The 12,422-nt window shown below is 41.5% G+C and overlaps 1 protein-coding gene across 21 annotated transcripts in view; it reads left to right on the forward strand.

Annotated features, from left to right (window-relative positions):
* The window catches only part of LOC126621284 (uncharacterized), a 47,099-nt gene that overhangs the window by 2,795 nt on the left and 31,882 nt on the right, over positions 1–12,422 (forward strand). For 9 of the 21 annotated variants that reach the window (XM_050289694.1, XM_050289695.1, XM_050289693.1 and 6 more), the window contains exons 3-12: positions 121–339; positions 438–670; positions 1,067–1,141; positions 9,621–9,692; positions 9,780–9,878; positions 10,267–10,338; positions 10,417–10,531; positions 10,944–11,012; positions 11,223–11,568; positions 11,643–11,772. In XM_050289694.1, the coding sequence (XP_050145651.1) occupies positions 121–339; positions 438–670; positions 1,067–1,141; positions 9,621–9,692; positions 9,780–9,878; positions 10,267–10,338; positions 10,417–10,531; positions 10,944–11,012; positions 11,223–11,568; positions 11,643–11,772 (1,430 nt within the window). Of the gene's footprint in view, positions 1–120; positions 340–437; positions 671–1,066; positions 1,142–9,620; positions 9,693–9,779; positions 9,879–10,266; positions 10,339–10,416; positions 10,532–10,943; positions 11,039–11,222; positions 11,569–11,642; positions 11,786–12,422 lie in introns of all 21 variants that reach the window. The other 12 variants (XM_050289704.1, XM_050289703.1, XM_050289696.1 and 9 more) reach the window with 7 other exon arrangements.

The following is a 12,422-nucleotide window of genomic DNA, read 5'->3' on the forward strand; positions in this document are numbered from 1 at the left end:
GCAGGCATGGACACTGTCCATAGTTACAGTTATGCACCTATATAGTATGACCACAAACATAACTTTTGGAAGCTATAAGTTCCCCCACTCTTAACTTTATGCTTTGTTTACATCTGTCAGAGGTTTTAAAGCAGGTGTGGGATTTATCCGATCAGGATAACGATAGCATGCTTTCTGTCAGGGAGTTTTGTGTTGCGCTATATTTGATGGAGCGGTTTAGGGAGGGACGCCCTCTTCCAGCAGTGCTACCAAGCAATGTTATGTTTGATTTATCCAATATTTTTCAACCTGCAAATAATTACTCCAATGCTGGCAATATAGCCTGGAGACCTGCATCTGGTATTCATCCATAAAACAAATCGCTTTTTTTTTTTTTTTTTTTGAAACCATACGTCTTTCCTTGATGGAGAATAGTTTCTTATTTTTCACTTTCAAAGGCTTTCAACAACAGCAACCGATGCCTGGTCCTGGTGCTTGGCACATGGCGCCCCCAGCTGGAGGAAGGCCACCGAAGCCAGTTGCTCCTTCTCATGCTGTGGAAAGGCAGCTGGCCAATCAGCAGAAGCCCAGAGTACCAGAATTGGAGAAACATCTTGTAAATCAACTGAGTACAGAGGAGGTTAACTCGTTGAATTCAAAGTTCAAAGAAGCAACCGAAGCTGATAAAAAGGTACTTAGAACTTTAATGTTTCCCCAATTTTTTCAGCTTCAGCAGCAAAGTGATGTGTGCATGTTACATTCCGATAAATGTCAAATCATAACAAATATCCCAAAGACTTGGAATTCTTGTGATTGTGAGCTTTGATTTGCTCTTAATATCGCTCATTTCCATGGGAAAGATTTTGATCAAGTTTAAGTAGGGAGGCTTTTAGGGTTTTGAAGTTCATGATCAGTTCATTGATATTAGTAATTTTAATGATTGGCATTCCACAATTGGCATTCCACAATTTTTTAGTGCATGGCATTCATTATACTTTCTTTTTGATACAGCATTTATTATACTTTATTGCTGTTTTGTTCCATGTTCAGCTTGTTTTTCCTCAACGTTTCCATTTGTTCTTTGCAGGTAGAAGAACTGGAGAAAGAAATTTTGGATGCTAGAGAGAAAATTGAATACTTCCGGGTCAAAATGCAGGAACTTGTGAGTATCTCGTGTTCTTTTCTGCCCTTTCTTTCTTTATGCCATTGGTTGTGCATATTGAACATTCTACAGTAGTTTTAATTTTTGCGTTTGAATATAATTGTTCTCGATTGATAGATTTTTGGACGTCCTAATCCTTTGTTGCTTTTAAATAATCTGCAGACTTCTTACTATTTGATCTTTGCAGTGGTTTAAGATGCTTTTTTTGAACAATTGGATGTTTGTGGTCTGAATTAGTATTGAGTCTTGAATTGACAAGTACTCTTGAGAGAAGGTGCAGATCATGTGTTTTATCATTGTCCTCTAGCTTTATATGTGTGGCTGAGATTGTGTAGGGAAGGAAATGTAAGCTGGGTAATTCCTGCAGGGTACATATGTAGTTTGGTGGTGATATGAAGGCTTTTGTGAGGGTGCAGTATGCCAGCAATTTATTGGGGGTTTCTTGGTTTGAGAGAAACATGAGGGTTTTGGAAAACTATATATTTGGGCAAGGAGTAGTTATTGAATAAAGTTAGATTTTTTTCACCACATTGGCTTAGTATTTTCTCAATTTCATGATCTATATTTCTTAGCCATGTTCTTTGATTGGAAAGATGCTGTTTTTGGATATTCTATGTTGAAGTTCCTGTATGTAGGAAGAAATTGTATTGTTCATGTAGTCTATTTTTCATTGTTGTCCGTTTTAAGATGGGGACAACTTAGCCGAAGAGATTGCACTGTTTGAATAAAATTGTGTTGAGGAGCTTTGGTAGGCAATTAAAGCATTCCTTTGTATGCACCACAATGGTGATGAAATAAAGATCCAATTTGGTTGAACGGGGAACTGGGGGTTGGGAATATTCTTTAAGAAGAGAGAAGAACATGTGATCACCTACAAGAGTGGGTCGTCAAAAACACAAATAGATTTTCTTCTAATGAGGAAAGGGGATCGTATAACTTGTAAGGATTGCAAAGTTATACCAGGAGAGAGCGTGGCTAATCAACATCGCTTGTTGGTGATGGATGTACATATCAAAAGAGTAAGACAAAAGAACAAGACTTGGAAGTGCCCAAGGACTAGATGGTGGAATCTAAAAGAAGAAAAACAAGTCATTTTCAAAGAGAAGGTAATCACCCAATGTGTGTGGGATAGAGAGGGGGAAGCTAGCCAAATGTGGGATTCCATGGCTAGTTGTATCCGAAAAGTAGCAAAAGAGGTATTAGGAGAGTCCAAGGGCTTGGCCCCACACCAAAAGGAATCTTGGTGGTGGAATGAGGAGGTACAAACAAAGGTGAAGGCTAAGAAGGAATGTTGTAAAGCCTTATACAAGGAGAGGACCGATGAAAATGGTGAAAGGTATAGAAAAGCGAAGCAAGAGGCGAAGAAAGCTGTCAGAGAAGCTAAGTTACCGGCTTACGACGATATGTATAAACGACTAGATACCAAAGAAGGAGAGTTGGATATCTATAAACTATCTAGAGCAAGGGAAAAGAAGATAAGGGACCTAAACCAAGTGAGGTGCATCAAGGATGAGGATGGAAAGGTTCTTGCTACAGAGAACGCGGTTAAAGACAGATGGAGAGGTTATTTTCATAATCTTTTCAATGAAGGACATGAAATGAGTGCTTCTTTAGGGGAGTTGAGTAACTCAGAAGAGTGTAGAAACTACTATTTTTATCGTCGAATCCGGAAGGAAGAAGTGGTTGTAGCTTTGAAGAAGATGAAGCATAAAAAAGCAATAGGCCCAGACAATATACCAATCGAAGTGTGGAAACTTTTGGGAGAGACAGGTATAACATGGCTCACTGACCTTTTCAATAGGATTTTGAAAACGAAGAAGATGCCAAATGAGTGGCGAACGAGCACTTTGGTGCCTATCTACAAGAATAAGGGCGACGTACAAAATTGCATGAACTATAGGGGTATTAAGCTAATGAGTCATACAATGAAGCTCTGGGAGAAAGTCATTGAGCATAGATTGAGGCAAGAGACACGGGTTTCGGACAACCAATTCGGGTTCATGCCAGGGCGCTCAACCATGGAGGCAATCTATCTCTTACGAAGATTGATGGAAAGATATAGAGATGGGAAAAAGGATTTACACATGGTCTTTATAGATTTGGAAAAAGCGTATGATAGGGTCCCAAGAGACATTCTTTGGAGGATTTTAGAGAAGAAAGGAGTACGAGTAGCATATATCCAAGCTATAAAGGATATGTATGAAGGAGCAAAGACTGCCGTAAGAACTCATGAAGGACAAACCGAAAGCTTTCCCATAACTGTAGGATTACATCAAGGCTCATCCTTAAGTCCTTACCTTTTTGCGTTGGTAATGGATGAGTTAACAGGACATATTCAAGATGATATTCCTTGGTGTATGCTTTTCGCAGACGATATAGTGTTGATAGATGAAACTCAGGAAGGGGTAAATGCAAAGCTTAACCTTTGGAGAGAAGTGTTGGAATCTAAAGGTCTTCGCCTAAGCCGATCAAAGACAGAATATATGGAGTGCAAGTTCAGTGCAAATGGAGGCCAAAACGAGTTAGGGGTGAGGATCGGAGATCAAGAAATACCAAAGAGCGACCGTTTTCGTTACCTAGGATCTATCTTGCAAAAGAACGGAGAATTAGATGGAGATCTCAACCATAGAATACAAGCTGGATGGATGAAGTGGAAGAGTGCATCCGGCGTGTTGTGTGACCGCCGTATGCCACTGAAGCTCAAGGGAAAATTTTATAGGACGGCAATAAGGCCGGCGATGCTGTATGGCACAGAATGTTGGGCGGTGAAACATCAACACGTACACAAAATGGGTGTAGCGGAGATGAGGATGCTTCGTTGGATGTGTGGGCACACGAGAAAGGATAAGATTAGGAATGAGGATATCCGGGGTAAAGTAGGAGTAGCCGAAATTGAAGGAAATATGAGAGAAAATCGGTTACGGTGGTTTGGACATGTGCAAAGAAGGCCTACTGACGATCCGATTAGAAGATGCGACTATGGGACAGAGGTTCAGGGCCGAAGGGGTAGAGGAAGACCTAGGAAAACTTTGGAAGAGACTCTAAGAAAAGACTTAAGAGTACTTGGATCTAACGAAGGACATGACACAGGATCGAGCACAATGGCGTTCTAAGATTCATATAGCCGATCCCACTCAGTGACTTGGATTTTCCAAGTCTCCAACCGAGAAGTTTTCCTCACTCGGGAAATTAAGGGAACACTACCCCAACCTACATGCTCCACTCAGAAAGCTTCAACATACAAGCTTCAACAAAAGAAAATTCAAAGAACTTAGCGAATAAGGCTTTGGTGTATTTAACACAATACGTTGAAATGAAGGAAAGCTTATTTATTGATATCCCCGATAAGCTACAAATATGTACATATACATGAGTCAAAATAAACACACAAGAGGGAGCCTTCACAAAGGTTGCTTAGGAGAAGTCTCAGCAGTCGGTAGAGCCCCAGAAAGAGAAGGCACCGGAGGGGGATCATTTGGAGCCTCAGTACTGGACAGAACCCTAGAAGGAGGAGGCATCAGAGGTTGATCATTCAGAGCTTCATTACGCGGTACAGCCCCAGAAGACGAAGGCAATAAATGCTTTTGGAACAAACCCACAAATCTCTGATGATCAAGTAAAACCTAACCATCAGTTTCCTTCATCTGGTCAAGCTTCCTCTTCATGTTTGTAGCATAGTCATGTGCGAGCCGGTGCAACTGTTTATTCTCATGCTTGAGCCCTCTAATCTCCTGTTTGAGACTCATCACTTCAGCCGCCAATGATTCAACTTGGCGGGTTCGAGCAAATAGGCGTTGGGCCATATTAGACACAGAACCTGCACACTGAACACTGAGAGCCAGCGAATCCTTAACAGCTAACTCATCAGACCGTTTGGAAAGTAGTCTGTTATCTTTGGGAGTGAGAATGTTCCTGGCCACCATCGCAGCGGTCATATCATTCTTCATCACGGAATCCCCAACGGTAAGAGGACCAGTAGGGGAGACGAAGGATGGGCGCCATATGTTGTCTGGAGAAGGCGGGCTGCCTCTTCAACAAGGTTCAAGTCAAAACGACGGTCGGAGGGGTCATACATTTTCAAAGGTGTTGAAGAGAGAAGAGGTCGGACAAATCAAGATCTTAGAAGTGCAAGAATGAAGCTTCTACTGGTGGAGATTCAAGTGTGCTTTGGAACTTAATGCCAGCCCCTATAAAAATCTGCACTCGACGGAGCTTCAGAAATCGAAGAGGCGCCTGCTCAGAAATCGAAGAGGCGTTTGCTTTCTCAAAAGCTGGGCTGCTTAGAGATCACGAGGGTTGATCTCAGAAATCGAAAAGGCGTTTGCTTTCTCAAAAGTTGGGCTGCTCAAAGACCACGAAGGCCGATCTCAGAAATCGAAGAGGCGCTCGCTTTCTCAAAAGCTGGGCTCCCCAGAGACCACGAGGGCCGATCTCAGAAATCGAAGAGGCACCTACTTTTCCAGCCTTGTCAGCACCTGTCACACGCACACAGCTTTGCGGAAATTATGGGCATTCTGTCGAAGACTTTTGGGGAAGTAGAAAACACATGAATCTTACTGTTCAATCACCCACTTCCCACACGCAACAATAGCTCATGGGTACCACAGATAACTTTGCCAAAGTTCTCTGCCAAAGTTGAGCACGTGAAGCTTGCAGCTCCCACTACATCGCTCTGACCAAGAAGGGTAAAAGAATAGCAAAGAAACAGCACTAACAAAGTTTAGACCCATAAATTTTGAAGGTCTAGCTACCATATTATTACCCACAAGGGTAAAGGAACAGTACCACTGCTGGATAATTGGAAAGTCCCTGTGTGTCAACCTCTGTGCTTCGTGGCAAGGTCGACTAGCAAACATGCCCAACCTTTACTCACATTCGAGAAAACACTCCCAATAAGATTGCTTGCTCCAAAATCGAAGAGGCACCGTCCTCTGAATCTCGAGAGCCAGACTCCCAACATGACTACTTTCTTAAAAATCGAAGAGAGGGTAAAGGAACAGTACCATTGCTGGATAATTGGAAAGTCCCTGTGTGTCAACCTCTGTGCTTCGTGGCAAGGTAGACTAGCAAACATGCCCAACCTTTACTCACATTCGAGAAAACATTCCCAACAAGATTGCTTGCTCCAAAATCGAAGAGGCACCGCCTTCCGAATCTCGAGAGCCAGACTCCCAACATGATTACTTTCTCAAAAATCGAAGAGACACTGCTCCCCGAATCTTCGAGAGCCAGACCCCCAGCATGATTGCTTTCTCAAAAATCGATGAGGCATCGTTCTCCGAATCAATCGAAGAGGCGCTCGCTTTCTCAAAAGCTGGGCTGCTCAGAGACCACGAGGGCCGATCTCAGAAATCGAAGAGGCACCTACTTTTCTAGCCTTGTCAGCACCTGTCACACGCACACTCAGCTTTGCAGAAATTATGGGCATTCTGTCGAAGACTTCTGGTGAAGTAGAAAGCACATGAATCTTACTGTTCAATCACTCACTTCCCACACGCAACAATAGCTCATGGGTACCACAGATAACTTTGCCAAAGTTCTCTGCCAAAGTTGAGCACGTGAAGCTTGCAGCTCCCACTACATCGCTCTGACCAAGAAAGGTAAAAGAATAGCAAAGAAACAGCACTAACAAAGTTTAGACACATAAATTTTGAAGGTCTAGCTACCATATTATTACCCACAAGGGTAAAGGAACAGTACCACTGCTGGATAATTGGAAAGTCCCTGTGTGTCAACCTCTGTGCTTCGTGGCAAGGTAGACTAGCAAACATGCCCAACCTTTACTCACATTCGAGAAAACACTCCCAACAAGATTGCTTGCTCCAAAATCGAAGAGGCACTGTCCTCCGAATCTCGAGAGCCAGACTCCCAACATGACTACTTTCTCAAAAGCGAAGATAGGGTAAAGGAACAGTACCATTGCTGGATAATTGGAAAGTCCCTGTGTGTCAACCTTTGTGCTTCGTGGCAAGGTAGACTAGCAAACATGCCCAACCTTTACTCACATTCGAGACAACACTCCCAACAGGATTGCTTGCTCCAAAATCGAAGAGGCACCGCCTTCCGAATCTCGAGAGCCAGACTCCCAACATGATTACTTCCTCAAAAATCGAAGAGACACTGCTTTCCGAATCTCGAGAGCCAGACCCCCAGCATGATTGCTTTCTCAAAAATCGAAGAGGCATCGTTCTCCGAATCTCGAGAGCCAGATACCACAGACCACTTTTTCAAAGTGCTCTGACAGAGTTAAAACATGTGAAACTGGCAGCTCCCACTACCGTGCTATGACCAAGCAGGGTAAAGGAATAGCATTACTACTTGTTGTTAGGGAGACTCCTATATATGTCGACCTCCATCCCCAACGGACAAGCACACCTGCAAAAATGCTCAACCCTTCATCATATCTGAGAGGGCACTCCCAACGAAGCCTTTCGAAATATTCAGCTTTCTTTCCCCCCGATAATACCTCTGCAAACAAGCTATACTAGAGCAAGAATATCTCATATCATCAGGGTTAAAAGCAAGAGTATCCCATATCATGCTTTTTCCCTGTCTTTTCCTTTGGCCTTGTTTTTACCTGCAAGACAAGGAGAAAGAGAGCAATCAGTCAGCACTTGGAATCAAGCTTCCAGCCAGGAACTGACTGCCTGGAACCCTTACCTGATTACTTACCTGGCATTGCTCTCGAGTACTCATCTTCAACATCTTATGTTTCCAGGGAAGATTCCGCATCTGCTTGAGGAACAGATAGGGCAAGTGCGAAGGATACAAGGAAGCATGTGGAGACAAGCGTAACAGCACACGTGCCGATACATCCATTACTCTGTCAAAAGCAAAAGTATCCCATATCAGCAGGGTGGAACGTACTCTAGATTTGATGGACTTGTTTTGACCCTCAAATTCTTCAGTCGGCCTTATACTCTGAAGGAAACCAGAAAACCCTCCAGCTCAGTTCAAGAATAAGCCTGTGGAAAGTTACTTCTTCAAAAGCAAAGCAAAAGTATCTCATATCATCTCTTCTCATTTTTCTTCTCTTTATCCTTCATGCTGCTGCAAGATGGGGAGAAGGTGAACAATCAGTCGGAGCTCTGATTGCTTACCTTGTCTGTCACCTCTTTCAGCAGACCCCCTAGCTCGACGACTTGGGGGACTCCTACTACATGGTTTGTATCGCGCTTGACCAATCCTGAAACTACAAGTAAGCTTCAAGTGAAATTGATACATTACCTTGTGCATCTCCACCAGGTAAAGATACCACCCCTGGATGGAGGAAGAGTACTTCCAGAGAAGATGCCACATCTACCTATGAGACAGATAAGGCAAGTCAAGACGACACCACACTCCGATACTTAGAAGTTTCGTGATTACGAGATCATTCTCCCACAATATTTCCTAATGTCATTTGTACTAAATCATTCACTTGTACTCACTAAAGGAGAGCTTGAACCTATGTACTTGTGTAAACCCTTCACAATTAATGAGAACTCTTCTATTCCGTGGACGTAGCCAATCTGGGTGAACCACGTACATCTTGTGTTTGCTTTCCTATCTCTATCCATTTATATACTTATCCACACTAATGACCGGAGCAATCTAGCGAAGATCACAAAAAGCGACCGTTTTCGCTACCTAGGATCTATCTTGCAAGAGAACGGAGAATTAGATGGAGATCTCAACCATAGAATACGAGCTGGATGGATGAAGTGTAAGAGTGCATCCGGCGTGTTGTGTGACCGTCGTAGGCCACTGAAGCTCAAGGGAAAATTTTATAGGACGGCAATAAGGCCAGCGATGTTGTATGGCACAGAATGTTGGGCGGTGAAGCATCAACACGTACACAAAATGGGTGTAGCGGAGATGAGGATGCTTCGTGGGATGTGTGGGCACACGAGAAAGGATAAGATTGGGAATGAGGATATCCGAGGTAAAGTAGGAGTAGCCGAAATTGTAGGAAAGATGAGAGAAAATCGGCTCCGGTGATTTGGACATGTGCAAAGAAGGCCGACTGACGCTCCGGTTCGAAGATGTGACTACGGGACAGAGGTTCAGGGCCGAAGGGGTAGAGGAAGACCTAGGAAAACTTTGGAAGAGACTCTAAGAAAAGACTTAGACTACTTGGATCTAACGGAGGACATGACACAAAACCGAGCGCAATGGCGTTCTAGGATTCATATAGCCGACCCCACTTAGTGGGAAAAGGCTTTGTTGTTGTTGTTGTAAATTATTCTTACAAGATAAGTTTATCTTCCTTTAGGCTCGGAATATTTTAGAAGGCATTCGACTCAAAAATGTAATAATTTTTTATCTAGCTACTAGCATAAGGAAATGATGTTTTTAACTTTTAGTTTTTGAATGCTGATTCTGCATAATTGTGAATGCTGGTGCTTTATTTTAAGTCTCACATATATAGGGTGTGGCGTTGAAACTATGATGTATACCTTGTTATATTTGCTGTAATATATTTTCTTATTGGTATAAGGTTTTGTACAAGAGCAGATGTGACAATCGCCTCAATGAGATCACAGAAAGGGCATCTGCTGATAGACGTGAGGTATGCTGTTGGATACTTGAGACTAAGCACGTATTTGCATCAATCTTTACCTACTGTCTTGGCTCAATGAATATAACATGAATCTAGGCTGAGTCCCTGGCCAAGAAATATGAAGAGAAATACAAACAAGCTGGAGATGTAGCTTCCAAGTTGACTATTGAAGAAGCCACGTTTCGTGATTTACAGGTACCTTTCACCACATATAAATTTGTGGACAATTAGTGACCCCATGTCGTGTATTTGCTTTTGCTCATTCGAAGATCAAGGTGTCAAATGCTTGCTGTTTGTTTTGTTAGATCTGAGTCATAATTGCCTGTACATGTGATGTGAGATGGTGTGCTTTTATTTTTTATGAGATAAGTGCCAATCAAAATTAATAAACAAGTATGAGTAGGACGTTTTACTTTTTGGAGAAACGAAGAGAATTGTTTTATAGTTTTTAGGCTTGTTGGGATAGATGGCTGATGACAGGGAAAGTAGTGTGGGAAAATAGAATCAGTTGAATGGTCATACCCCTAGCAGTGTATTCTTTTTATTATCAGTGGACTGATTATCTTATGTGATTTATATGCAGGAGAAGAAAATGGAGCTATACAGGGCAATAGTCAAGATGGAGCAAGAAGGTGATGGTGATGGCACGCTTCAGGTACCTTTGCACAACCTTGCTGTTTAAAAAATATCTTTGCTCAACTTGTCTAAGATCATTTTCAACTGAAATTTTCAGGATCGTGTTGATCACATCCAATTAGATCTTGATGGGCTTGTGAAAACTCTCAATGAGCGCTGCAAGAAGTATGGTTTACGCGGAAAGCCTACAACATTAACTGAGCTTCCCTTTGGTAAGTTGATCTCTTAGCTAATTTCTTGGGAATCTAAGTATACTACAGATAATCATAAGAGTACTTACATTAGCTTATTCTTTATCAAACTATCTGATGGATTGTACATAGAACACACTGTTTTTGTATATACTTTTGCTCTGGGTAGTCAAATTATTTCAATTTATTAATAGCATTGCCTTTCTAGAAGCCGAAAGTCATTCTGTTGCTAAATTATCAATATCCTACACAGAAACCCTTATTTTCACTATTGTAATCTTTTCCTAATCACTCTGGTTTGTTTGATTATCAATATTCGTATTCTATGTAGCTTTCATGAATGTGTCATTTTCTTTTTTGTTATTGTTCACTGCTACGGTATTTGTACTATGTTGCATTTTGTGATCTGAAATTTTATTTTATTTTCATATAGGCTGGCAACCTGGCATCCAAGAAGGAGCTGCTGACTGGGATGAGGATTGGGATAAATTTGAAGACGAAGGTATTGCCAAAAATGAGTTATTATAGGTCCAGTATTGTCTCTGAGATAATAAACTTCTTGTAGCACTTAAGATTCCTTTTACCTTTTCACCTTTTGGTAAATGGATCATATTGCCTACTTTTTGTAGTTTTTGTCGTCTGGTTGTGGTATGCCAACCTGTTTAGGAGTTTTAACTATTCGAGGTGATTGATTCAGAAGTTTAATTGTCAGGATTCACTTGCGTCAAGGAGCTCACTCTTGATGTGTCAAATGTCTTGGCACCTCCAAAACAGAAATCATCATCAGTTCAGAAAGAAAAAGCTCCCCAAGTTGAGAGTCCAACAACTGCTTCTTCACTTAAAGTTGATGTTAAGTCAGAAAAGCCTCAAAGTACAGATGCCAAGGTTGTTGAAAATGGAGCAGCATATGATAAAAATGAGGACGAGTCAGCAAAAAGTGCTCCGAACAGTCCATTTGCCAGCAGTACTGTTGGAAGCCCATCTAGAGAATTTTCAGATTCTAACTATGGAAAGACAACAGATGCAGATGCCTCACCCCGTAATAAGGAATCTCAAAGGTATAGTTCTCGATTTCTACCTATTTCACCCTGATAGGTGCAAAATTGTTGATATTCTAAACTTTCATGCTCAGTCATGATCATGCGGGTGCTGGGTCTATATATTCTGGCGACAAAGGTTCCGATGAACCAGCATGGGGGACGTTTGACAATAATGATGATGTGGACTCGGTGTGGGGTTTCAATGCAGTTAGTACCACCAAGGTAAGCCGATATTGTACATTCAGTAATTTTTTTTTAATTTTTTTTTTATATTTTCTATTTTTTTTTGTTTTTGTATTTTAGAGTGCATTCAGTATTTATTTATTAGAACTCAATTGTTTGACCTTATGTTTATTCTGACTGGATATTGCTCCATGATTGCTGTTAATACCACCTAGTTGTTTGTGGTGGTGACCACTTATCCTTGTTTTAAGAGTTTGCCTTAAGTGTCCTAATGCTTGCTGAGTTGTTTAGTTATTAAAGATGGTTCTGGGAATTGTAACATTATTTGAATAGTTTCTATCACCATTCTGATGGTTTCATCATGCAAATCAGTTAGTAGTATGGGTCTTTCAACCAAGTATGGCGAAACCGAGTTTCCTGATTTTAGTTTTGGTTCACTGTAGATATAAAAAGAAGGGGTTGCGGGATTGTTCTTGGTGCAATTAATTGCACATTGAAGGGGACTCTGATTTAAGCCTTAGATCTTGGTTAATCTTAGTCAAGATTTTTTTGTGTTGACAACTTGACATTGACAAGAGATGGTGCCATATTGCACACACTTTTCGAATATTGACAGTTTCCAGGTTAACAATGTATTAATCATTGTTAAAAATAGTGACTGGAAAAAAGAAAGTTAAATTTCAAGTTTA

This window comes from Malus sylvestris, chromosome 5 (assembly GCF_916048215.2).
Source record: "Malus sylvestris chromosome 5, drMalSylv7.2, whole genome shotgun sequence".
NCBI lineage: Eukaryota > Viridiplantae > Streptophyta > Magnoliopsida > Rosales > Rosaceae > Malus > Malus sylvestris.